The 26,703-nt window shown below is 56.2% G+C and overlaps 1 protein-coding gene across 2 annotated transcripts; it reads right to left on the bottom strand.

Annotated features, from left to right (window-relative positions):
* Position 1: 1 nt before the first annotated feature.
* NBEAL2 (neurobeachin like 2) lies at positions 2 to 26,452 on the bottom strand. Of its 2 annotated transcripts, none has more exons than XM_085226906.1 (55): positions 26,299 to 26,452; positions 21,809 to 21,897; positions 21,414 to 21,557; positions 20,434 to 20,515; positions 19,998 to 20,110; positions 19,843 to 19,925; positions 19,252 to 19,337; positions 18,281 to 18,554; positions 18,082 to 18,188; positions 17,500 to 17,583; positions 17,333 to 17,416; positions 17,107 to 17,205; positions 15,792 to 16,363; positions 15,590 to 15,722; positions 15,401 to 15,520; positions 14,562 to 14,889; positions 14,392 to 14,474; positions 13,858 to 13,950; positions 13,234 to 13,405; positions 12,582 to 12,715; positions 12,345 to 12,504; positions 12,165 to 12,267; positions 11,524 to 11,677; positions 11,205 to 11,363; positions 10,965 to 11,124; positions 10,725 to 10,810; positions 9,924 to 10,616; positions 9,666 to 9,844; positions 9,417 to 9,576; positions 8,356 to 8,493; positions 7,959 to 8,264; positions 7,137 to 7,286; positions 6,184 to 6,341; positions 5,978 to 6,102; positions 5,782 to 5,902; positions 5,549 to 5,706; positions 5,107 to 5,240; positions 4,881 to 4,988; positions 4,672 to 4,767; positions 4,466 to 4,590; positions 4,254 to 4,394; positions 4,041 to 4,171; positions 3,857 to 3,966; positions 3,663 to 3,780; positions 3,498 to 3,595; positions 3,298 to 3,414; positions 3,136 to 3,225; positions 2,949 to 3,058; positions 2,656 to 2,828; positions 2,407 to 2,501; positions 2,185 to 2,301; positions 1,936 to 2,097; positions 1,705 to 1,853; positions 1,391 to 1,526; positions 2 to 570 (listed from the first exon to the last, which is right to left on the bottom strand). In XM_085226906.1, the coding sequence occupies exons 1-55, from the start codon at positions 26,347 to 26,349 to the stop codon at positions 466 to 468; spliced, it is 8,256 nt and encodes a 2,751-aa protein (XP_085083032.1). In that variant the 5' UTR covers positions 26,350 to 26,452; the 3' UTR covers positions 2 to 465. The 2 variants fall into 2 exon arrangements, with proteins under 2 accessions (XP_085083032.1, XP_085083031.1); XM_085226905.1 differs by lacking the exon at positions 26,299 to 26,452 and adding an exon at positions 23,363 to 23,479.
* Positions 26,453 to 26,703: the final 251 nt, after the last annotated feature.

Genomic DNA, 26,703 nt, shown 5'->3' with positions numbered 1-26,703 from the left:
AGCCTTGTGCACATTTATTTCTTATAGACAGATATATTATTCTTCTTCTTTCTTTTCTTTCTTTTTTTTCTCTTTTTTTTTTTTTTCTTTTTTTTGTAAAAGAGCTAGAAATTGATAGAAAAAACACTTTGGGGGAGGAAGGGGGGGATGCAGCCGGCTCCTGGCCAGCGGGCATGAGGGGGGGGATGTGGTACCCCCTTCCCAGCAAGGGTCCCCCCCCCCAGCACCTCCTCACCCCCCCGTGTCCGTGCTGTTGCCCCCATCCCAATGGGGCTGGATAAGGCCACGGCATGGGGCCGAGCATGCAGCCCCCGTGGGGCTCAACCCTCCTTATCCTCACCCCCAGGCTCGCAAGGGGCTCGGGGCGCTGCTGCAGGAGGATCGGTGTCCCCCTTCATGCTGTGCCCCCCCAGGAGGGGCCGGGTGCTGTAGGAAGGCCATCGGGGCCAGGTGTGGGGTGTCAGCCTAGGACTTGCCCTCGGTGGGGTTGTACTCCGTTTCGCCAGCTGAAACCTGGGAGATGCGGCGGGTGGAACGCCAGAGCCGCCGGTGGAACTGGCCGGGGCGCACCTAGGGGATGGGGAGGTCAGCAATTACCCCAGAGCTCATCTCCATCCCCATCCTCTTTCACAGCTCCAAGCCCATCCTCATCTCCTTTCACATCCCCAACTCCATCCCCATCTTCACCTTCAATTTCTTCCATAACTCCAAATTCATCCTCACCCCCCATCATCCCATTCTAAGTTCCCATTCCAGTCCTTTCTCCATCTTCTGCATCCATTTCCTGATCTGCATCCCCATCCCTATCCCCAATTCTTTCCTCAATCCCACCCACAACTCCCCTCTCTTCTCCCACTTCCATCCAAACCCCATACCCTACCCTTGGGTGGATCCTCATTCCCATCCCCATCTCACCCATCCTGTCCCACCCATCCTGTCTGTCCTACCGCAATCCAATCCATCCGTTCTGTCCCAACCCAACCCATCCTGTACCAATCTAACCCATCCATTCTGTCATGCCCCATCCCATCCCAACCATTCTGACCCAACCCAACCTGTCCATTTTGGCCCAACCCAACAGTCCCCATCCTCACCCAATACACCTATGCTGTCCCACTCCACCCCAAACCATCCCAAACTATCAATTCTGTCCCATCGCATCCCAACCCAACCCATTCATTCTTATCCCATCCCATCCTGCCCAATTTCAACCTACCCCATTCCCTCCCAGTCCAGTCATACTCTACCCCATCACCATCCCCATCCCCCTCTGCTCTGGGAGCGAGGAGGGCAAGCAGAGCTCCCCAGTCCAGCTGAGCACAGGGGATGCACCTCTCTGTGACTCCCTTCCACCTCCTGCCTTGACCCCAGTCCCTATGGCTGTGCTCACCTCTGCAGGTTGCCCGGCACCCACTACAATCAGCTTGCCGTCCTCTAGCCCCACAAGGATGTGGCTCTTCTCCTTGGTCACTGACACGCTGTGGATGGGCACTCGCATGGGCACAGGGTGCACTGCTGCCTGGAGGCTGCAAAGAAGAGAAGACGTGGGGGATTGGAACCTATGGGAATCTCAAGGGGGTGTCAGCAGGACGGGCACAGAGGTCATGCTGAGTTCAGTGGGCATGGTGGTGATGGGCTGAGGATTGGACTTGGTGATCTTAGAGGTCCTTTCCACCCTTAACATTCAATTATTCTATCCCTCACCTCTGGAGGTCACGGATCTCCAGCCCACACTGCATGGTCCCCAGCACCACAAACTCCTCCGTCATGCACATGGCCGTCACCTCCTGGTCCAGCGGGACGGAGGCAAGGTGCTTCCCGTTCACTGAGTAGAGGTGCAGCGTGAATTTATCCTTCAAAAAAGAGCAAAATGAGGAAGAACGGACAGAGAGGAGTGGGGGACATGGGGACGCCAACCCTACCGTGCCACCTCACCTTCAGGGAAGCACGCTCGCCAACAGCAGTCTGGGTGACAATCTGCCCCTCTGGCCCCACAGCCAGGTGGGTGATGGCAGCGGGCAGCGAGCTCTCACCAGGAGGCCGCAGGGACTTCATGAAGAGCCCCCGTTGGATGGTGTGGATGATGATGGTGCCATCCTAAGGAGAAAGGGGACAAGATGGTGGTTGATGCTGCTCGGTGGCTGCGACTCCTAGAGATGAGCCACACCACCTGCCCTGGCTGACCTTGGAGCCTGAGACAGCCATGTCCAGCTCGGTGCTGATGGCCACGCACGTCACCTCGTCATCGTGGCCGTACAGGACCTGGATGGGTTTGGGAGCCAAGCCGCTGGAAAACCCGCCCTGTTGGAGGGCACACAGGGACCTCAAGGACCTTGCTGTGCCACTGCACACTCTCAGCAGTGACTGTCTTCATGCTAAGAGCTGCCACAAGGTGCAGCTCCCTACCTGCTGCATGACCTGCCACACCATGCAGGTGGTGTCCCGGGAACCAGAAATGAGGTAGATGCCACACAGGTCGAGTGCCAGACAGGTAACAACATCTGTGACATGCAGGGAGACACCGTGAGCTGCTGCTCCTGTGCCAAGGTGTCTTAGCATCAGGTGGCACCAAGAGAGATACAGAGATGGAGTCTGGGGAGACGTTCCTGCATAGTCTCAGGTCCCCCTGGCACCCTGTGGAGGAGGATACTGTACCTATGTGCCGGGAGATGTGCCCAATGACTTTCCCCTTGCCCAGTGAGGTGACGCGCAGGCTGTTGTCCCAGTGTCCCCCACTGAAGAGCAGTTTCCCATCAGGGGACACAGCCAGAGTACGGGAGCACAGGTCGGCACCGGGGGCAAAGGGGCCCTGCAGGAAACGCTGGGTCCTGGAGTGGAGGGACATGGGATGGTGACAAGGACTCAGGCAGGTGAATGGCACCACCAGCACCCCATGATGCTGTGTGACCCAAGGAACCCAGGGACAGAGGATATCCTGGCGCACTCACTTTGCATTGGAGACGGTGGGGTCTTTGGTGAAGCTGAAGTAGTTGGAGATGTTTTTGTCGTAGGGCAGCCAGCTGTGGGTCCCCAGCAAGCCGTTGGCACTCACGGTGACCTGGGCAGAGATGGTGACAGCTGTGACACGTCCCAGGGACACCCAACACCAGCATCCTCCAGTTCCCCTTTGCTCACCAGGACATCGGGGGATCCCTGAGTGATGAAGGAGTGCGCCTGGTTCTTGGGGACCACAGCTTGCACCAGGGACACACCATCGCTGATGCCCTGCAGGGAACACACAGTCAGCGGGTCCCCCCCTCATTGGTGCCCCCTGTCACCCCATGTCCCTGTCCCCACCTCCACAAAGAAGGACTTAAGCTGGTCCAAGTTCTCAAAGATGTTGGGTGGACGGGTGTCCAGGCGTGCGAGCCTTCGGGCTGCGCTCTCAGCCGACATGCGGGCAGGATGGGGTTCCTGGGGAGAGAGAGCCATGAAAATGGGGTAGCACCTCCTCAAATGAGGCAGGGGGCTTTGGTTTTTCGGAAGGAATGAGCCACCTTGAGCAGCTGGCAGGGTGTCTGCCCGAAGTTGCTGATGATACCCTCCAAAGCCTTCCTCTGTGTCTCATCAGCAATGGCATCGAGGTCCACAGCACCTGGGGATGGGGGTGTCAATGAGGCCACCCAGTGGGCAACCCCCCCCACCCCGTCCCCCTGGCTCACCCTCATATGTGCAGTAGTAGAAGACGTTGAGGGCCTCCACAGCAGCTGGGCCTCGCTGTTTGTACCCAAAAATGAGATCGATCCACTCGTGGAGGTGGGCTGAGACATACTCTGATTCCTGAGTGGGTACTGGGTGTCAGAGGGGCTGGGAATGCCCGTTTTCTCCCCAGAACAATCCCACTCCAGCATCTCACCAGGGCTTTGCGGTGTTGGTAGATGAAGTCCTCACGGGAGCGTGCCCACCGTGGCAGCACCACGTCGCTCACCTTCTCGTTGGACATCTGCAGGCAGCCCAGATCGAAGCCTGTGGGCAGAGTACAGCCAGCAGTCAAGGCTACAACCATCCTGTCCCTGTCCCCATCCCCGTCTCTCCATTACCATTCTGGTTCTCCAAGAATTCGGGGAAGTAGAAGAACTCAGGGATGAGCTCCTTGACATCCACAGGGTTCTCCATGCGGGCTTGCCATGCTGCTGGCACCGAGTGGAACTGCCGGTCCGAGCAGTCGAACCTGGTGGCACGGGGCATCTGTGGGACCCTGGGGGTGGCAGTGGCTCTGCCCCAAGCCCTGGGTCCCACTGCTGGATGCTCACCGGCCGCTCTGAAGCTGGATGTGCAGCGTGGTGAAGGGCTCAGTACGGATCAGGTAGTGCATGACGCCCGCTGCGTTAGAGTAGTGCGTACCGTAGTGAAACTTATCCACAGTGCCTGTGGGGTCTTCAAAGCTCTCATACCTGCGGTGGCAAAGCAGGGGTGTCAGGGCAGGGACTCTGATCCCCTGGTCCTTCTTTCTGGGGCTACTCACTTCTCCTTCACATCCCGTGCATGCCTCTCATTGGCAACCCCAATGGGTTTGGACAGGTCTCGAAACACAGATGGGTTGGTGAGGTCAAGCGTCTCCGAGACATAGTCCTGCAGGATCCAGGGGAACTGGGTGGGGAAGGAAGTGAGTCAGGCTAGGGGACTTCCAGGGCCACTGTTCAATTTGGGAAGGGGACGCAGAGTGCTCACCACAGGGTACTGTGAGAGGTCATTGTAGGTGCGTCCCGCAATCGTATTCAGCTGCATGAGGTACTCAAAGTTGGAGATCTCCCGCAAAACCCATTTCTGGAGCAAAGAGATGATGGCAGAGGTGGATGTGGGGGCAGAAGATGAAGCAAACTGCATAGCTGTCCCCACTACGGGCAACCCCCCGTCCTCCCTCAGGAGTATACGGATACCTGGGTGAGCCCTGAGGCTTTCAGCAGCTCCTGGGGTGAGCGGCTGCCAAAGTAGATCTGGTTGGGGGGCCGTAAACCCAGGATGCAGGAGTAGACCTTGTTCCTCACCTGCAGGGATGGAGACAGGAGCCCTGGTGAGCTCAAGATCCCCACACAGACATTAACATAGCCCTAGGACATTGAGGAGGTGCCTGGCTGGAGACTGGGGAATCTGGGGTGCTGTCACCTTCTTTTTGAAGTTGAGGAAGTAGTTGGCCTGGTCGATGAAGAAGAGCTCAAGTGCAGAACGGCGCAGGTTGTAGCGGCGCAGGTGGACCTCGCGCAGGTGGGACAAGGGGCGCTTGAAGTCGTAGCCAATCCCTGCAGAGACAGCACAGAGCACCACAGGCTTCAATGACCACACAGCATGGAGACAGGCAGGGGATGAGGCAGAAATTGAGGACAGCACCACCCCAGGGACCAGCCTGGGCCTGGCCCACATCAAGGAAAGCACCCCAAAAGGATCAGCATCCGCGGAGATGGATTTCAAGGGGGACAGGGGATGGATAGAGACATCTTCATTCCACTTGTGGAGCAAGGACCCACTCTAACTTTTCTAAGACCAGTGATTAGGCAGAGATTGAGCCTCAGTCTCCCCATCCCAAGCTCTCCCAGGCACATATCGTTACCTCCCTCTGTCTCCTCCTTTTCACTGCTGCCATCGTAGAAGTAGACATGCTGGGTTGTCACCTCCAGGCGGCCAGGGACAACAGCCACCGTTGTGATGAGCTCACAGTCCTCTGAGACCACCAGCTTCTCCCGCTGGTTCTGCTCCTTGGGCTCGGCCCTGAGTGACACAGGGTGGTGAGAACACTCCCAGCCTGGGGGACCAAGTGTAATGGAAGGGGATGGGGACACTCACTGGATGTCCAGGACGGGGAGATCCTCCTCAGCCAGCTGGTCATCTTCCAGCTCGCTCACTTTAGCCTCCTTGGCCATGGCAAGTGGGAGGGATTCGGCAGGGTTGTGGAGGTTATCAGCTCCTGAAATGAGGAGGGGTCGGTAAGCACCCCACTGGCAGGGGGAACAAGGGGTCAAGGAGCCCCCAGGAGACTCACCCAGGTTGTCCCGCAGAGCGCTGGCCTCCAAATGCTGGTCAAAATTCAGGTTGGGTACCAGCTTCAGCCGCATCCTGGAGTAAGTCTCAGCACTTGACAGCTTCCAGCGAACCTCGGGTGGGTTCCTGAGGGCGGGAGGGGGTAAGGCAGCCCAGGCCCCCATCTGTAATCCCCTGGATCCAAGGGGGGGGACAATGGGTGCTCACCGGTCAGCCCAGGCGGAGCGAGGTGAAGTGAGGAGGCGACACAGGGAGCGCCACTGCTTCAGCACTGTGCTGTGGTGGTTGTTGGCTTGCTTGAGCACGTTGGCATGCCGGGCATTTTCAGCCTTGGTGCGCTTTGCCACTGGCTCCAGCACCAGCTCCTGCCAAGGGAGAGGGAGGGTGATGTGAAGATGGGCCTTGGGGAGGTCCCTGGGGCAAGGAGCGCATCCCTGGGATGGTATCTCAGAGCTGAAGAGTGTATCATTCATATCACTGGGACAATATTTCTTGAAGTGAGGAGATGTCTCCAGGATAACATCCCTGAGATGAGGAGCACATCCCCAAGATCATGTCCCCATGGTGAGAAGCATGACCCTGGGGTGACCCTCAGATGATATCCCTGGTGTGAGAAGCACGTTCCTAAGGTCAGGGATATCATCATACAGCTGTGCCCCAGGGGTATGGAGTACACTGTTGGGATGATAACCCTGAGATGAAGAACACATCTCCAGGATCATGTCCCCAAGGTGAAGAGCGTGATGCTGGGGTGGGGAGCATGTCTTGCAGATGATGTCTCCAAGATAAGGAGGACATCCCTGTGATGACATCCAGGGGCAAAGAGCATATTGCTGGGACAGTATTTCAGAGATGAGAAGGACGTCCCCAGGATAACATCTCTGGGATGAGGAGCACATCTCAAGGATCATGTCCTCAAGACGAGGAGCATGTTACTGGGGTGAGGAGTATGCCCTCAGGGTAAGGAGCACAACCCTAGGATGACATTCTGGAGTGAGGAGCACATCTCCAGGATTATGTTCCCAAAGTGACGAGCATGACTCTGGGTGAGGGAAAGGAGCATGCCCACAGTATGACATCCTTGGTTTTAGGAGACCATGGCCACAGGACAAGGAGCCCACCCCCATGGTGATGTCCCTGGAGCCAAGAGGAGGCAGTACCTGGAACATTTTCCTGCTGTCTGCCTTGTCCCGCTCCCTCCTCAGGGAGCTGCTCATCATGGTATCGTAGCAGGCATTCCAGAAGTTGGACATGTGGTCGTGGCTTTTGGCAAATGTATCCATCTCAAATTGGGCCATGGTGGGCTGCACCTAAAGAGCAAGTAAGGAAAAGAGAGATGTTGTAGGGCGCATTGGCACCAGCACCATCTATTGTTCATTCAGCTACAAGCATCTCTTTTTTGGAGGTCAACCCTGCATGGAACCATGCTGTTCCAGCCCAGTAGCAATGGTGGAACCCAGCTCCAACATGTTACTCAAATTTAATCACAGAATCACAGAACGGCCTGGGTTGGAAGGGACCTCAAGGATTGTGGATCTCCAACCCCCCTCCACATTTAATATTAGACCAGGCTGCCCAGGGCCCCATCGAACCTGGCCTCAAACACCTCCAGGGACAACTTCTCTGGGCAGCCTGTTCCAGCACCTCACCACTCTCACCACTTCCCCCTGACATCCAACCTAAATCTTCCTTCCTCCAACTTAAAACCATTTCCCTTTGTCCAGCTGTTATCTACCCTTTCAAAGAGTTGATTCCCCTCCTGTTTATAGGCTCCCTTTAGGTACTGAAAAGCTGCTATGAGATCACCCTGCAGCCTTCTTTCCTCCAGGCTGAACAAGCCCAGCTCCCTCTACGCCTGTCTCCATAGGGGAGGTGCTCCAGTCCCCTGATCATCTTTGTAGCCCTCCTCTGGACCCTCTTTAAGCTTCAGAAGGGTTCCCCAACACCCCCAGCGATACCACCCCATACCCCATGGCACCCACGTGCTTCTCAATGAAGCTCCTCCATTCAAGGGTGGTGCAGAACTGCTGGAAGTCCTCATAGAATGTGGGGCTGCCATTTGTGGGAGGCAAGGAGGGCAGGAACTGCTGCAACTGCAGAGTCTCATAGCACTGATCCATGAGCGTGCGCACAATGGGCACCAGCCAGGAGAAGGTCTCTGACTTAGCATCCAGTGAACGCTGCAGTGGGGTCTCCAGTTTGCCCAGCAGGTAGCAAGCTTCATCCTTTTTGGGGGCTGTGGAAGTCTGCAGCAAACTGTGCAGCTTCACGTAGGCCGGTGAGTGCAGCTTAGTGGGTGGGACATGAAGATGGGGCATTAGATGGAGCCACCCAAAAGTGCTGAAGTCTGCTCCGGAGCCCAGGGAAGGGGTGACCTACCTGAGGGTCCTGCAGTAGGATGTAGCCCACCAGGATGCGCAGCCCTGTCTGGGCCATCTCCTTGAGGTCAGAGGTGCCATTGGCTGGGTGGTACCAGACGCCCAGTTTGTCTAACAGGCTGCTCACCCCCTCATAGATCTGGGAGGGAGGGGGAAAGGGGGACGCAGTGAGTCCTCACAAAGCCAGCAGGTCTGTCCCCAACTCCCAGACATCATTGACTTTGCTTGATGTGGGTTTGCGTTATGGGTAGGGGATGGGATGAGGGTTGGGGTTAAGGCAGGGGGATTAGGTTAGAGCATGTTTGGCATCAGGGTAGCAGGTCGGGGCTTAGAGTATGGGATTATGGTAATGGTGTAGGGCTAAGATTAAGTGTTAAGAATGGGATTACGTCTAATTAGATTTCCAGGTTATGAGTTAAGGTTAGGGTTTAGAATATAGGGGTAGGGTTATGGGTCTGATTATAGGTATTAAATGAGGGACGGGGTATAGGATTAGAGATAGGACTAGGTATAGGGTTTGGGCACATAGTAGTTGTGTAGGGTTAAGGGGTTAGGATGAGAGTTTAGGGCTAGGTTATAGGATTGGGGTTAACAGTAAGAGTGTTAGGGTAAAGGTTTAGAATCAGGTTTAGAGGTCAGATTTATAGATTATGGGCTAGGACAAGGTTTTAGAATTAAAGCATGGGTTAGTTTCTAGGATTAGGTTTATAGGCTACAGGTTAAGGGCAGGGTTGAGGGTCAAGGGTTAACAGGGTTAGTGGTTAGCACTAGGGTCAGGTTTACAAGAGGTGTTGTTAGATTTAGGGTTAAGACCTGTGGTTAGAGCTGGGGCTTATGGCAAGAGCGTATGGATGGGGCTTAGGTTTAGGGTTAGTTTTAGAAGTTGGGGCTGGATTTACAGGTTATGCATTAGGTTTTAGGAATAGGCCATGGGTTATTTACTAGGGTTAGGCTTGTGGTTTACAGGTTAGGGGCTGGGTTTAGGGTCAGGGCTGATTCCAGGGTTAGAGACTAGCACAAAGGTGTAGGATTCAACCTGGGACTCTGCCTGCAGCCACGCACCTTCTCACTCCACAGGGCTTGGTTGTTGTGCCCCTCAGAGAACAAGAAATCCTGGAGCAGTCGCAGCAGCTTGAGTGCATTGTGGGTGAGGCCGGGCAGTGCAGCTGGCCCTGACTCCTTCAGGTCCGTCAGCGCTGACTCCAGCATCATCTCCAGCAAGCTGTGGGACAGCAGGTGGCTCTGCAGGGTGGCCACCACCCCGGAACAGCCCCACAGTACACCCACAGAGCCTGTATCCCCCCTGCAAACCTGCGCTTGATCTCATCAGGGGACCGCACCAGCTCACAGGCCGTGCCCAGCTTGGTGAGGACGGAGAAGACCTGGCCACGCTCCCTCCATGCAGCATCATCCCAGCCCTCCACCCCGCGCCACGTCACCGAGAAGATGATGTTGGTCAGGAGGTTGCACAGCTCCTCCTCAGGCGTTTGCTACCAGGGGAGGGGGAAAAGCATTAGAGATTCCCAACAGTATCACCTTTTTGGGCAGTGCTATGGATTTGGGGCTCACCTGGGGGTTGCTGGTGTTGGAGATGTTGTCACTGGGCAGAGCATCCTGGTAGCTGCTCTCATCCAACACGTTGGAGAGGCTGGAGCTCTTGCGGTTTCGCATTCCTGGAAAGGGTTTGAAGCTCTCCAGGGGTGAAGGGGTTCCAGGGCCGCTGGCAGGTGTCTGTGCACCACTCTCGGCTGTGGCGATGGAGCTGGTGCTGGCCAGGTCAAGCCCCAGGTCGAAGGGTGAGGTGGAGAAAGGCGAGAGTGGGTGGTAGACACCATCAAAGGGGACATCCCCGGGGTTGGAGGAAGAGCGGCTCGCCCGGTCAGAGGAGTCGAAGGACTTGAAGTTGTAGGAGTGGAAGGACTTGGTGCGACCACTGGGTGAGATGGAGTGGTCGGAGAAGCCCTCAGAGAGCTCCTGGTCTGAGGCTTCGTATCCCAGTGGCAGGAAGACATCCACCTCCTGCAGCTCAGCTGCCAGCGGGCTCATGCTGCCCACGTTGTCCTTGCCCACTTCAGTCTCCTTGCTGGGGTGATCTGTGAAGCGGAGGAGCTCAAGGCAGCCCCCACTGCCCGAGTAGCTAAGGCTGTGCTGGCGGGACTCATAGGACTCCTTGACGTACAGCTTGGTGAGTGTGTCCTGCCAGCCCGCCAGCCTGGCCAGCTGCCTCACCATGTCCTGCTGCGCGTAGATCAAGTGGAAGAGCTGCAGAAGGAGAAGAGGAGGGATCCAATGGAGCCACCTCAGCTCCTCTCGGGGTAGCTGGACCCTCTGAACGGCAGGGGATGGATGGTCACCAATGGCTCTGCTCACCTTGCGGCAGATATCGAGCCGGACGGTCAGGTCAGCCCGGTGGGACAGGTAAACCACAGCCACCAGGTCCTTGTAGTTAGGAGGATCTACAGGCAAGGAGAGAGAGCTTTTGTCTCCCAAAGCCACAAAAGGCCCCCAGGCTTACCCCCAGCCAGCTGAGCCCTGTGGTAAGCCAACAGGATGGCCTTTGTGGTATGACTCAGGATGGGACAGGGTGGACTTGGGCAGGACACACGGTACCTGCCCCAAGGACCTGCTCTGAGAGGCAGCGGAAGAGCAACATGGAACTGGGGATGTCGCTGAGGCAGGCAATGAGCCCCTGGTACCCAATGTCCTTCAACTTCAGGCGGCTCTTGCAGCGCTCAGGGACCTTCTCGTACTTCAGCATCTTGTAGAGCACCTGACAAGGTAGAGAGGGGTGGTGATGCTGTTGTAGGGATGCCCCCAGCCTCAAGGGACAATACCAGAAACATGTCTCACCCTGAAGACTCTTTCCCGTACTTCATCTGAGAACTTCTTCTGTACCAGCAGCGAGAAGAGGACTTCCACATGGCCTGGCTCAAAGAGGAAGGCAAAAAGCTGCTCCTGGGAGGGTGAGCCCTTCAGCAGGCTGTGTATCACCTCCAGCGCTCCGCAGACCTACAGGCAAGGGGGACGGCTGCATGCTGTCCTCCACGCACCCCACCAGAACCTCAGTGCCTTTTCCCCACTTGCCTGTTGACCACTGCCAAGAGCAGGGACAGCCCTAATTGCCTGGGGACAATGTTTAGGGAGGAACCTGGATGGCCAGAAGTCATACCTGCTGCTCATCCTGTGCTGCAGCCACATAGTTCAGCAAGCTCTGCATCTCCTCCCCAGAGAAGCTCCGGCAGAAGAAATCCTTCACCAGGCTGAAGAGGGATGTCTGTACCGTCTTGATGTCATCAGTAGTCGTGGATTTCTCCCTGGAGGAACTGAGGAAGAGATGCATGTGAAGGATGCCCCATCCCTGCATACACTCAAGGTCAGGCTGGATGGGGCTCTGAGCAACCTGATCAAGCTGTAGGTATCCCTGTTCACTGCAGGGGAGTTGGATCAGATGGCTTTTAGGGGTCCCTTCCAACTCATATTCTATGATACTCCCACTGGGTAGTACACAGCCACCCTCCTCCTTGTCACTCATCCTCAGCACAATCCCAAATCCTAACATGAAGCCTGAGCAGCTCCTGGACAGTGAACATCCCTTCAGGCCAACTATGCACACAAGAAAACATTTACTCCATGTATTAGGTCTGCAGGGACAGGGCACAGGGAGCAGAAGCACCTATCACAATGCTTCCATGATATGTTTGCAGGGGGAGTATGATCCCAAATAAAAGTGTCTAACCCTAATGTGCAGCTCCCAGAGACCAAGCCCACCATGGTGCTGGTGTCTGGGGACTAGATACCCCAGCAGCTCACCCATAGTATGTCCGGATGGAGTCGAGGACGTATTGTACCCCATATTTCTTGCGGATGCGCTGCTTGTGGTCCTTGACGACGTTGGCCAAGTACTGGATGTGACCTGCATGGAGAGGCCATGAATGACCCTGGTGGCCACATCACTACCCCAGGGATCCCTGTAGATGCCCCTGCTCCCACCTAAGCGGACAGCAAAGTCGCTGTTGCTCCAGATGCGGAAATCAAAGAGCAGATGCTGGTAGAGGAGGTGCAGCAGCAATCCACTGCCCTCAGAGGCCACTTGCTCCATCAGGATCTGCGAGGCCATCAGCGTGCTCATGTCCAGCAGTGGGCTGGACACCTGCCCAGGGTGAGAGGGAAGGTTTGTAGCATGGGGAGTGACCCAGGACAGAGCCTGGTAGCTGTGGCAGCCCCCACCTTCTGCAGCAGCGCACCGATGATGGCCGGCCCGTGGCACTGCACCAGGCTCTCCTGGTTCACTGGGTGGTTGCGGATGAAGTTCTTCACCAGCAGCAGGAAGGCAGCCACGCTGTTTCTTTCCAGCCTGCTCTCTGCAAGGAACAGGGCAGAGCTGGGAGCCATCAGCCCTGCTCTCTGCGGGCTCCTTCCCACCTCTGACCATGATGGGCATTCTGGTGACCCTGTCACCGACTTTTCTCCATGTACTTGCCACCCCATTCACCCATTTCCCTCCAATTTAACTGAGTGGAAATCTCAGCTGCTCTGAGCTTCCTGAAAGTTAGTAGGGAGAAATCTCTCATTTCCTACGGGGACTAAGGCTTCTGCACAAACCTAAGTCTATGATAAGATAGAGACTAAAAGCAGTCAAAACTGGAGGTCAGCAAGCTTGAACCACCTTCATCTTCACAGAACTTCTCACTTATGACTAATTTGGTCATAATAATCTGAAAATACGTCAGCAACAGCAAGGTTTCTCCGTAACACCATAAATCTTGGTGTTCTGGGCAAGACAATACCAGCCAGGCGTAGGCATCTATGTGGCAGTGGGGTTACCTCTAGCCACCTGAGCAGTATGACTCCTGCCCCACATCCCCCTCAGAGTCCTCACCTGAGGACCTGCCCAGTGGGATGAGCATGCCCTGGGCGTTCCTGGAGGACGTCAGCTCTGGCCCTACCAGGTCATTGGTCTCCTGCTCGTCCTCGGATTCCTCCTTCTTGGTCACCACTTGCTCGAGCAGGGGCAGCAAGACACCCATCCCACCCACGCAGTTGACCACGTCCTGCCAAGAGAGGTGAGAAGCTTTGCTGTGTGCTCCTGAGTGCTGCGTGATAACGGTCGTGTATGGAAGGCAGCTGCACATCCACCCAGAGCCAGGGATCCACAGGACCTATCCTGCCCAAGGCACAAGGCCCTATGGCCAGCAAAGAGTGAAGTATGCCTTGACCTATCCTACACCTCCTGGGTGTAGTGACCATCCATGGACTTGTGACCATGCATGGAGCCCAGTCTGGACACTGAGAGCCCACAAGGCACAGAGGTCCTTGGGAGGGCCATGGAATAGCTGGACTTTGGTGGACCCATAGGTCCTTGCTGGAACCAATACCATGTACTCCCTGAGCTCCCCTGCTGGGGAACCACCATGGCCATGTAACACCCCACAAAAGTCCTGTCCTGAACCCAAAGGTACCCTAAGTCATGGGGTCAGCGCGGACCACCTGGCACCCAACATACCTTGACATCCCAGTTGACCACCTTATGCCCTGTAAGCCTCCCGTCCAAACCATGGCTGGGAGAGAGGTCCAGACAGATGTTATTTCTGCAGGCCTAGAAGAGAGCATCCCAATCTATAAAGACAGTGGACAATTGCTGGGCACAGGACAAGAGGAAAATTAAAAGAGGGAAGATTTAGAAGATATTAGATTTACTTAGAGAGTGGTGAGGCACTGGAATGGGTTGCTCAGAGAAGCTGTGACTGTCCCATACCTGGCAGTCCTCAGGACCAGTATGGCTGGGGACTGGGGCAACCTGATCTGGTGGGTGGTGACCCTCCCCATGGCAGGGGTTGGATGTGGACGGGCTGTAAGGCCTCTTCCAACTCAAACCAGTCTGTGATTTTATGGTTCTATGATATGGTCAGTGTGTGACTCAAGAAATCTCACTGGGAAAAGATGGGAAGGGATGGACATGGGCTCAACATCCCCCATACAGAGAAAGATCCTAGTGAGTTCAGCTGAAGTGAGAGCATCTTCATGGGTCTGTCCTCACCTGTGGGGTGTAGTACAGCAGAAGCTTGCTGCTGAGCTCCACAAGGTCACCTTCCAGTGTAAACGGAGATGCGATGTTTGGACCTGAACAAAGAAAGAGGGGTCAGTGGAGAAGGGCTGGAGATGCATTTGCTACCAGAAGCCTCACTGATGTGTCCAGCCCCTACGTACCCAGGCAGAAGAGTGCCTTGACTTGGGTTTGCTGCAGCACTTCACAAAAGATAGCCACAGAGCCCAGGTGGCCCTCGAGGGAAGTAGGGGTGCCCCACTCAGTATCCTGGCTGCCAGCTGCTGTGGTGGACACCACTCCCTCAGTGGGGGGCTGCAGGGGAGTCCAGGCGTGGGGTCCCAGGGTGGCAGGGAAGGACTGTGAGCGGCAGAGCACGGGGTGTGAGGGGAAGGTCAGCTCCAGCCCATGGGACGGAGGTGGGTGGCTGCTGCTGGAGGCTGTTGTGGTGGTGCGGTGTCCCGCAGAGCCAATGCAGCAGGAGGTGAAGGACTGCATGGGAGAAGAGATCATGGAATCATTTCAAGAAAAGATCTTTAAGGTCATCAAGTCCAATTGTGAACCCAGAACTGCTAAGTCTAGCTCAATATCATAGCTCCCTCTGCACCACATCTACAAGTCTTCTAAATACTTTCAGGGATGGTGACTCAAATTACTTCTTTGGGCAACCTGTTCCAATTCTACACAACCCTTTCAGTAAAGTTCTTCCTAATAACCAACCTAAATCTCCCCTACTTTAAGGCCACTACCTCTTGTCCTATAATTTAGATCATAAATAGATCATTAAGGCTCAAAAAGACCTCTGAGATCACCAAGTCCACTCCCAGCCCACCCGCACCATGTCCAGTAAACCATGCCCCCAGATGTCCGAGTCTCCACAGTTCTTAAACACCTCCAGGGATGGTGACTCCACCACTTCCCTGGGCAGCCTGTTAAGAAGCAGTGTTCAGTTCCCAGCCAGTGTCACAGAGAAGGATGATACAGTGCTGGGGATGGCCCTGACCTCGTGGAGGGATGGGAAGCGGAGCTGTGCTGTCTTCCGTAGGTGCCCATCTGCGTAGATGCTGACCACATTCTGGCCAAAAGGCCGGCGGCCAGCGACATGGACAACGTCAATGCAGTGCTGTGGGGACAAGTAAGAGGTGTGAGGGGTATCCCCCATCACGAGGACGGCGATGGGGACATCACTCACCCAGGATGAGTCGTTGAAGGCCACCTCTGGCAGTGCCACCGTCATGTAGTCCTTCTTGGTGCAGACAGCTACCACCAGCATGCCGTCAGTGGTGAAGAAAGCCTCGAAGCCCGTCCCACTGGCTGTGAAGAAGCTGAAGAGAGGACAGCACAGTGGGGACAGTCGCATCTTACCATCCTCACCCTCACCACCCCATCCTCACCTGTAAAGTTGCCTCCTCTTCAGCTTCGCCGGTGGCCCGAACGCCTCTTCACTGAGGCAGAGCCAAGCATGGAAAGCAAAGGCACCTCCAGGCCACTTCTGGATGGCAGGCACCATGATCCCTGCCATGCCAGGTGTCAGGTCGAAGTACTGCAGTGCCCGTGGGGGTCCCTCAGCCCGTGCCATTCCCGAGAGCACCCGCAGGACTGGTGCTGTGTAGGGGTGGGCACCCCGGCCCCGTTCACGCCGCAGCAGCCTCAACAGCTGCCGCAGCTCCCCAGGCCGGATGGAAAGCCTGCCCAGCACACGTAGCAGCTCCAGCAGGTTTTCAGAGCAGGCAGGTGGAAGTGCTGGCTCTGAGGCCAGAGCAGCCAACAGGCTGCCCACCATGCCTGCCTTGACGCAGGTGAGGCGGCTGGGCAGAGAGGCCTCGCAGAGATGCCGCAGCCGCTCTGAGAGGAAGAGCTGCAGCTCACGGCATGCCAGTGCTGGAAGCCAGGCCAGAAGCAGGAGCAGGGGCTGCTCGTTGCGGATGGGCCGTGCTGGGAAGGAGCTCTGGTCACCTTCTACCGCCTGCCGGAATATAGAAGATGGTTGGTGAGGTCCTCACCATATGGAGAGAGAGACGGATCCTCTCCTAGCAATTCTGGATATGTGGTGGAGACCCCTGTGTACTAAGCACCTTGGGAGGCACTTGTGAGCCAAGTGTCTTGGGAGGCACTTGTGCACCAATCATTTTGGGGGCCCCCATGCTTTAGGTGTGTTGGAGACCCTCATGCACCAAGAATCTTGGAGACTCCCCTTCACAAGGCATCTTGGGGACCCCTGTGCACCAAGCATCTTGGGAGAGCCTCGTACATGAAGACTTTTGGGAGACCTCCCTGCACCAAGTGCCTTGGAGACCCTCTGCAAAGCAAGCCCCTTTGTGCACCAAGATTTTTGGGGAACCTCCTGCACCAAGACTCTTGGAGACCCTCATGCAGTAAATGACAGACATCCCTGTGCACCAAGCACCTGGGGAGAACCTCCTGCATTGAGCACCTTGAAGATACCCGCACACCCACCAGCAGTCCCAGAGCAAAGAGCACAGCATTCAAATAGGCTCGAATCTCCCCAAAGCTGAGCATGATTCAAAATTGAAGATGGTGTGACCACCTTAGGAGGGGGACCCAGTGGGGACTGGAGATGAGAGAGAGGGCTGAGATCAGCCTAGCTGCTCCACCAAGGTGCCAGCACAGAGTATTTTGCTTGGAGTAAAGGAGAAGAAAGCTTATGGGAGATGGGAAGGTTTCTAGATTAGCCAAGGGAGTGTTTACCATGTTGAGGAGTTCCTGGAGCAGGCGTTGTGTGGGCTGGCCCTGGCTCCTCAGCACCTCGTAGAGATGGGCATAGCCAATGCGCTCCTTAAACACCTCCTGCAAGCATGCACGTACATAAAGTCCTACAGAAGCCCTAGGATGAACTGCATCACCCCAAGGCATTTCTTTGGGTGAAAAACCCCAACCCCATCTGTGCTTGGGGACATCCTCCTCCCATTCCCACCTTTGCAGAGGGTGAGTTGCTCATGATGGCTGTGAGCACACTGATGGCATGGACTGCGATGGCATCAGAGCTGCTGTCGAAGACCTGTGGGACAGGTGGTGGGTCAGCTGTGGGCATCACCCCCAATCCTACTAGGCAGCTGAGTGTGGGGTAGCTTCTCAGAATACCTGCTGGATCCCATTGCTGGCTGGTGGCTGCACAGGGAACTCACTGTAGGCTTCACCTGCATCCTGTGGACTGTTGAGGTAGAGCTGGGGAGAGGAAGACCAACAGGGGGTGGTGGGGGGATTAAAAATAGGGTTATGCACCATTCCTGCCCTGCTCTGGGGTACAGGGATGGTGCTGGAGTGGCTCTATCCCAGCACTGCTCAGGGTGTTTACAGTCACAGAGGCTGAGTATGGTGCAGATGAGGATGCTGCAGTGCACGCAAGAAAAAAATGCAAGAATGACTTTTTACATGGGCAGATAGTGATAGGACAAGAGAAAATGGTTTTAAACTAAAAGAGAGGAAATACAGGTCGGATGTTAGAGGGAAATTCTTTACACAGACTGCTCAAAGCAGCTGTGATCCTTGGCCAGGCTGGCTGGGGCTTTGGGTGCTTGGTCTATGGGAGGTGTCCATATGGCAGGGGGTTGGTGCTGGATAGGCTTTAAGGTTCCAACCGTTCTTAGATTCTGTGGTTCATTCCATGACCCCATCTCAAAGCCCAACCCTGCTGTGTGCAGGCATACTGCAGCACTCTGGTACCTTGCTGTTCTGGAGGAGGCGGATGATGTGCTCGAAGCAGTTATTGCTCAGGAAGACAGCTTGCAGGACCGGCCGGTCATCACAGCTCAGCATGGCCGGGATAGCATCTACAATGGGCAGAGTGGGGAACAGGGCTCAGCACCCACCCCGCCACCCTTCTCACATGCTCCCCAATCCTGCTCCCCATACCCCAACTTACCCAACATCTGCACCCGCAGCGCGATGAGCCCTCCGGCCGCCTCTGGTGACACAGTGGTGGGGTCGGCGTTGAGCACTCTGAAGTACCCATCCAGCAGCATGCGCAGGGGTACAGGGCCAGGGCTGCTGGCATGTAGGGCATGCACTGCTGCCACCACACTGTGCAGTGTCAGTCCCAGCAGCCCAAAGCACGGTGGTGGCCCTGAGCTCACCCGGCGCAGCACTCCCAGCAGCACCTCCAGTGCCGCCGGCGTAATGGCTTGCAGCGCGTTGGACTGCCAGGGACAAAAAGAAAAGAAAAGAAAAAAAACAAACAAAAAAAAATCTCTTTTTAATTTGGTATAAAATCCCATATTTAAGTCAGGTCAGGTGTTCAAGGCCAGGTTGGATGGGGCCTTGGGCAGCCTGGTCTAGTATTAGATATGGAGGTTGGTGGCCCTGCCTGCAGCAGGGGGGTTGGAGATTCATGATCCTTAAGATCCCTTTCAACCCAAACCACTCTGTGATTCCTTGATTCTATGAATCTATGATATCTGCACAATGCATTGCTACTTTCCTGCCTGCTCCTGGTATATGCAAATTAACTCCAAGCACATTTCAGAGCTGTTAATCAAGCTCTGCTTTCTCAAGCACCAGGTTGATTAGAACTTGCGTGTGCTCAGCACTGATTTTTCCAGCTGAGATGCTCTCAGCTGCATCCCAGATCTGAACTTGTTATTGCTGGTGAGCAAGCTCTGCTGCATCAGTTTCAGTTTAGATATCTCCTTAACTTCATTTTTGCTTTTTAAAGGTAAAACCATGAATTTTGGCTTGCAATTTTAACTGTGATTCTATAAGGTTTTGCAGAACTAAGGTGTTTAATTGCAGCAAAGCATCTCACTTGTAATAAATAAGGCTTTGCAGTTTAGTCTCAGCACAGTTTGGGGGAGTGAAGGTTTGGCAGAGCTGTTGTCTCCCGTGCCCCCATCCCACCTTGGCCCCGGAGAGGATGGCTCCAAAGAGGTGGATGAGCCGGAGCTGGAGCTCATCGGGGAGCTGCCCACCAGGCTGGAAACACTCTGCAAGTACAAGAGAGGTAGCAGAAAATAAAAGGCAGAAATTCCCCTCTCTACCCACCCCACAACCTACCCTTGACATTGTTGTTGATGAAGGGGGGAGGGAGTGCAAACCCCTTAGCTATTTTCAGCTTTGGCTGCAGCATGGGGAGATTTCTGTTGTAAAATCTAGAGGTTTTGGTTCTAAAATCAGGCTCAGCTGGGGAATGGGGATTCACAGCCAGCACTACTAACAGCTTGCTGGGATTTTAGGTGCTTTCTGCAGCCCCCTAACCCAGAGAGGGTTTCTATTTCACAGGACAGTGATGGGGTTTTCAGAGCTTCCCCAGCCAAGCTGTTTTTCTGTCAGGTGCTAACCAAAATAGGCCCAGCACCGTAGCCAATGGTGCGTAACCAATGGATTTAAACTCAGTGTTAACCACGGGATAACAAAAAGACTTCAGCCTTCAGGAATTGCTGCCCAGACCACACAAAGCAGGGGGGCTGCAGGGAGCAGTGATGGGTGTACCTTGGAAGAAGGTGTCGAACTCGGGGGGCAAAGCGGCTGGGGCGAACTTGTATTTGCTCTTCTCCTTCATGCTGACAACTTCTCTGGAAGGAGAGGAATGAGGAGCAGGGAGAAGAGGGGTATAGGATGCAGGGATCCATGCCCCTGATGCTCACCCGCTCAGCTGCCGGCGCCAGGTCTGGTAGGGGTCGAAGAGGCACTCGCAGAGGTGCAGGGCATACAGCATCACACTCTCCAGCTGTGCCCCATCCTCCTGGCCACTGCGTAGCTGCCGGGGGCAGGCAGAGAAAGGTTAATCCCAAATAATACCCCCAAGACCCTCCTATGCCAGCTTTGTCCCATTCGGATTCATCCCTGTGCACAAAGATACCACAAAGTGGTAACCAAGCATCCTTTTGCCCCCAAATGGTACCCAATAGGATTTAAGCCTGGACCCCAAAATGGTGCCCAAACGCTTGCCCCATCCCTCTTCTTTCCTTCCCTTTGCTACGATTTGGGGTCAGGTGGTACAGAACAGCCCCTTCCTCATCCTGCTCCCATATCTGCCCTCCCAGCACTGGGGGTTGGGGTCGTGATGATGGCAATGCTCACCTTGCTCGCACAGATCCGCAGCAGCGCCAGCACCTCTGGGATGAAGCCAGGGGTTTTGTCGGTTTGGACATTTTCGAGGTTTCTGCAAGGTGTAAATGCCATGGGGAAGGGGTGGTGGGAGAATAACACACCTAGAGAAGGGGATAACTGACGACCAAGGCCACGTCCTGGGCTGACCCCATCCTCCCACGCTACACAGCCAAACTCAAAGCTAGTGCAGGCCCATTGTTCAAGACCTGGCTCCTATCCAGTGCTAAATATAAAGGCTTTGGTGGTTGGGAGGGGGAACAGAAGGACAGTCCTCTTGCCGGGGGGGGCCTCCAGGGATGCTTCAGCAACCAGGGATTGGGTGGGAGCAAGCACAGACTGCCATCAACACAGACTGCCATCAGCATAGCCTTATCTGCGGTGTACAGGCAGCGGCGCCAGGAGAGCAGCAGGCAGGAAGGGGCCAGACGGCCACATGCCCCACCGGGAGAGGAAGAGGAACGGGCAGGGAGTGGCTGCTTAATGGGAAGGAGTAAGGGGGGGGAGTGATGGGGAGTGGGGGATGCAATGCACTTGAGGGGCTATGATGCACCTGGGGAGGGCAAAAGGACCATAAGGGGACAGGATGCATCTTTTTTTTTCAGGGAGGGGGATTGGTGCTTCTTTTCTGGGGGGTCACAACGCTCAGTGAGATTTTAGAGGAGTATGATGCACTTTTTGGGGATCGGAATGTGATGTGTATTGAGGGGACAATATCACTGAGGGGTGACATGACGCATGTGGGAGATACAGCACATGCTGGGGGGAGACTGCGTTTTTGGGGTGGGGGTGGGGAGGACACAACGCACTCTTTTTGGGGACACGACACAATGAACTTTTAGAGTGGACTTTTGATAGGGGAATATGTACTTTTGCGAGGGGAGTGATGCATTTTGGGGATGGAGGGTAGGATGCAGCTGGGATCTGTCCATGGGGGGAGATCCTGCACCCACCTGCAGATGATGATGAAGAACTTGAGAAGCAGCAGTGCCTGCCCGAGGCGGGGACCCTGCCCCACACACTGTGCCAGCCTCTGGCTCAGCACCTGCAGCACCTCTCGTGGCAGCACTGGGATCTCTGACACTGCCTCCTCTGGCCTGACGGGGGCGGGGGGAAGAAAATAAGTTAACACAGAAGGGGGAAACGACAGGATGGAACCTACCCCCACCCTAGACCGGTGCTAAAAACCTCCTGTCTGGGGCCGGATGGCTGCAAACCGCAGCGGATGAGCTGCAGCAAAACCCCAAAGCTGAGTTCTGACTGTTTGGGGGAGGGGGGGAAAAGGAGAGGGAAGTGGTGGTTTTTTAATTTTTTTGGGGGGGAGAGGGGGAAAGGGGGTCACCCTCACCTGCGGGGCTCCAGCGAGGGCACGGCTATGACCTTCTCAAAGTTCATGACAAAGGCTTCCAGCCACTGCTGCAGGTATGCCAGGTCCTTCTGCAACAGGGAGGCATGAATTGGTTTTTTTTGGGGTGGGGGGACCCTTGTAATGCCCACCCCCGAAGGGCAGCTGGGTACTGGCCAATCAGCTCCCGCTAGGGATCCATCCTCCAGCCAATCAGCACAGCCTCTGGGAACTGCTGGCCAGTGGATGCCTGGCAGGGATCCAGTGCCATGAAGACTGGCAAATCAGCATGCAAAACAGTCACAACCCCAAACCTTCCCCTCCTTCCCCCCCCCACCCCAGAACCGTTGGCCAATCAGCACAGCAAGTGGTCACACACCCCTGGAGCCATCAGCCAATCAGCACGCAGAACAGCACAACCTGTGGATCTATTGACCAATCAGCATGCAGAGAAGCAAAACCTGTAGAGCTGCCAATCAATCAGCAAACAGAGCACCTAGCTACCAGCCAATCAACAGCAAGAGCACCTGGCCCTATAGGATGGCACAGCCAATCAGCAAGTAGTATGCGGGCCCCACTCCTCATGGGGTTGTGCAAGGGGTGATTCACCCAACGCTGTACAGCCATGGTTCCTGGATGCCCTTATGCCCATGCAGCACTCTGCAGTCACCCACGTCCCTCTGCACCCCACAAAATGCCTTTAGGTTTCCATGTACCCTATGGAGCACTGTAGGGTCACCTCATCCCTGTGCACACCATGCAGCATCTTAGGGTGACCCATATCTCCATGCAGTCCACGGAGCAGCCTGGGTGTCCAGGCACCTCTGCACCCCATGCAGAACTCTGGGGTCATGCCATGCTCCTGTGGAAGTAATGGAGCACCTCTGGGTGTCCATGGACCCCATAAAGCACTATGGGATCACCCAAACCCATGTGTACCCCACAGAGCACTTTGGAGCGATGCATGACCCCATGGGGCACCCCCATGGTGTCCACAAACCACAGCAAGCACATTTGAATCACCCATGCCCTTGTGCACCCCACAGAGCACCTTGGGGTGACCCACATCCCTGTGCACCTCACGGAGCACTACAACCCCATGCAGAATCTTGGGGTGACCCACACTTTTTGGGGTCACCCCTGTTCCCGTGCATCTCATGGATGGGATCACCCCATCCCTATGCACCCCGTAAGCACTGTGGAGTGTCCATGCCCCTGTGCACCCCACAAAGCACCCATGGGTATCCACACACCCCATGGAGCACCCTGGGGTGACCCCCGTCCCCATGCACCCCACAGAGCACCCTTGGATGTCTGTGCACCCCATACGGAGCACTCTGCTCACCCTGTTCCCACATACCCCAACTTTGACAAGGACTGTCCCTCCATCACCACCTGTGGGTCTACACCTCCCCCAGCACCAGCCCCCCAAAGCCCAGCAATCCGCAAGCCCCGCTCTCCCCCCAGCAGCTCACAAACCCACTGCCGCCCCGTTTACCGGAGAGAAGCTCTCCTCCCCAGCGCCCCAGGGGTAGGGGGGGGCTCACACCCCATTACCTGTGGGGGGGACGTGACGATGGGACACCCGCATGGCTCCATGGCCCCCAGCGCTGCCACCGTCGGAGCAAAGACGGGGAACGGAAACGTGCGCGGGGACATGCGGTGACGGGACCGGAGGGGGGATGTGTGTGTGTGTGATGTTATTATTTCTTTCCTTCCACCCTCCCCTTTAGTTTGTTAAAACATATGAGAGACTCAGGAAATGCCAAGTCACTCGTGGCCCCAACGACGTTTCCTCCGGGGGAGGCTCACGTGGGGCCGCTGTCACTGCTGCACACGGGGCTGTGGCAGCATCCCGCCGTGCCACCGCCGCCCTGGGGACACCCAACCCCATGGGTGCAGCGAGTTGGTTCGTTCTCAGCATCCCCCCTCGGTGGCACCCCGCTGCTGTCCCCCTGTCACTGTCACCTTACCGCGTGCCCCTTGTCCCCATGCCGGCGTCCCATGGCGCGCCGCTCGCCCCCGCGGTGCCCGCCCCGCTGGCAGATCCTGTTGGGTGGCTTTGGGGCTCACGGCGCAGAGCCGCCTGGGAACGGTGCTCTCAGCACCAGCACCTCTGTGCCACTGTCCCCGAGGGGTGACCTGTGTCCCCATGCACCCTATAGCTCGGTCCCTATGTCAGTTCAGGTTAGGGTCTGGCCCCCAGCGGTTCCTGCAGTGCCACTGGCGTTTGGTACCTAACGGTGACCCCATGCACACCAAGAGACAGATCCCATCCTCTCCAAAGTCCCCCTGCTCAGCAGTTGGGATGGAGGTTGGTAATTAATGAGCTTCCTTCCCGTCAAGGACACATCCACGGGCGGCAGGCAGAGTGGCTGCTTGGGGACAACCTGCCTGGGGGGGCTAACAGCACCGACTGACATGGCACATGGCCCCATAAGAGCACACACACACCAATGACACGGCACACATTCCCACAGAAATGTTGGGATGGCACTGTGCACACCCTGACGGCACAGCACATGTTCCCATAACAGCATGCACTCCCCGACAGCATGGCACCTGTCCCTATAACAGCACACACACCCTGATGGCACAGCACATGTTCCGACAAGAGCACAAACACCCAGTGCCATGGCATGTGTCCCCAAAAGAGCATGCAAACCCCAAAGGCATGGCACATGCCCCCAGACAGGAGTGCAAACCCCGATGACAATGGCATACATAAGAGCACACAGACTCCAATGGCACAGCACATGTCTCCATAGAATAGCGCACATCCCAAAGGCACAGAACATGTCCCTATAAGAGCATGCACACCCTAATGGCACAGCTCAAATCCTCATACAAGGTCTGTATACCCTAAAGGCATAATACATGTCCCCAAAAAACCAAGCACAACCCCACGGCGTGACACCTGTCCCCTTAAGAGCATTCACATCTCAATGGCAATGGCACCTGTCCCCATAAGAGCACACACATCCCTATGGCACGGCACGTGCCCCCATACAAATGTGCATGCACACCCCCCAGCACGGCACCTGTCCCCATGTATCCCTCCAGCCTGACCTCCCAGCACATCCCAGTTCCAAACTGGTCCCCCTCCCCTACTGACTGCCACCACTTCCTCCCCTGTGTTTCACTGTTCCCAAATTCCTTTTTCTGCCAATATTCAAGGATTTCCTCACAGTGCTGCTACTGGGGGGCAGGGAGGAAAAGGGGAAACCTGAAAACCCCTGTAGCTCTGTGCAGGGACAATCCCGAACCAGATGAAGCCCCCCCTGCACCTAACAAGCCTCGATCCTAATTACACCGGTGTGAGACCGAAAGGCGTCACCACTCATCCCTAAAAGCCACGCTGCGTGCCACCACCACCCAAAAAGCACCGTTTGGACCCCAAAAATGATGGTGTGGGTGGGGACAGCTGAAAGGATCCCCAGAGGAGGTGGCTTTGGGGGGTTGGGAACCCCTTGTCCTCAAATCAGTGGGGATGCCTGCCATGTGGGGATGAACAAAGCTTTGGCAGCTTGAGTGGAATTAAATCTGATGTATGGGGGGGGGAGGGGGGGGGACGCAATGGACTGGAACTCCCCCCAAGGTGTACGACCCCACAAAGGTGTAGGAGCCCCCCTCCCACCCCACTGCTTGCCCCAGTGGAGAGCAATGAGCCCAGGACGTGGCTCCAATGTCACCGCGGCCGCACCTGCTGCTGGGAAGGGGGGGACAGACACAAGCAAAGGGGGATGGGGGGGGAGGTTATGGACCTTTCTCCAAGTGGGGGTAATGGGGTGGGGGGAGAAAAAAAAAGGGGGTGTGCTCCCCGCCTTAGGTAGGAAGAACCAGACTGGGGAGAGGGGTACTGAAGCCCTGAATGGGGGTGGGGATAGAGGGGGTTTTGGGTTTTTTTTGGGGGGGAGAGGGAATTTTGGTGGGGGGAGTGTCACTGAATCCCTAATGTTGGAGGAATACAGGGAGAGGAGCTGAATTAAGAGGAGAATGAGGGTTTGGGGGAGGGGGGTCTCAGAGCCTTCAAAGTATGGAAGGGTGAAGGGAGGGGGGGTCAAATCGATGGCGTGAAGGTATGGGGGGGGTTCACGGAGCTTCCAAAATGGGGAGTTGAGGGGGGAAGTTGGGCATGTACTTCCAAACTGGGGGGGGTTGAGGGTGGGGGGTGGCTCTTCAGGAGCCTCAGGTGCAAATGGGGGAATGCAGAGCCCCCAAATTGGGGATGAGGACTGGGGGGGTCTCAGAGCTGTAAATCCGGGAGTGCAGGTGTAGGGGGGAGGTCTCAGAGCTCTTAAATTGTGGGGGGGGGGACGACGGAATATGGAGGATCCAGAGCCCCAAATTGGCAGAGATACGGCTGGGAGATGGCAAAAATGAGAGCTAACATGGAGAAGGGGCTGTGAGGGGGGGTGCAGGACCCCCGAACTGGGGATAAGGAGGATTGGAGGGGGAGGAAAAAGGGGGGGGTGAGGGGGAGGGAGTCTCACCTTAGCGAAGTACAGCATCCAGAGCTCGTAGAGCCGCTCCCGGGACGCCATGCCGGGCCGGGCCGGGCCGGGAGGAGCGCTCAGGGCCCTGCGGCCCCCGGGGGGGCATAACTGGGGGTCGGGGACTCGGGGGGGAAAGGGAAGGTGAGGGGGGGACGGGTTAAGGTAAGGGGTAGGAGGGGGCTCGGCCGTGCCCCGGCACGGCTCGGCACGGCTCAGCCCTCAGCTCCGCCCCACAGCCGGGACCGCCCCCAGCTACGGGGGGGCACCTCCACACCCCCCCCCCCCCCGCATAGGCTGCAGGTGGCCGTCAGACAGCATATAGAGATGGGGGGCAGCTCATTTTACCCTTCTTTTTCTCCACTCCCCCTTCCTCCCCATTCTCCCTCCACAGCTCTCTGAGGG

The sequence above is a fragment of the Meleagris gallopavo genome, chromosome 6, assembly GCF_905368555.1.
Source record: "Meleagris gallopavo chromosome 6, MGAL_WU_HG_1.1, whole genome shotgun sequence".
In the NCBI taxonomy this organism is placed as follows: Eukaryota; Metazoa; Chordata; class Aves; order Galliformes; family Phasianidae; genus Meleagris; species Meleagris gallopavo.
The sequence above is the reverse complement of the archived record's forward strand: the minus strand, read 5'-3'. Positions and strand labels throughout refer to the sequence as shown.

Excerpts from the sequence above, each read along its gene's own strand:
- NBEAL2 (XM_085226905.1), bottom strand. The coding sequence starts at position 23,464 with ATGTCCCCGCGCACGTTTCCGTTCCCCGTCTTTGCTCCGACGGTGGCA. Across the intron at positions 17,584-18,081 it reads GCCTCCTCCAGAACAGCAAG|CTCTACCTCAACAGTCCACA; the intron begins GTACCAGAGTGC and ends TCCTCTCCCCAG. Across the intron at positions 12,716-13,233 it reads CCCACTGGGCAGGTCCTCAG|AGAGCAGGCTGGAAAGAAAC; the intron begins GTGAGGACTCTG and ends TGTTCCTTGCAG.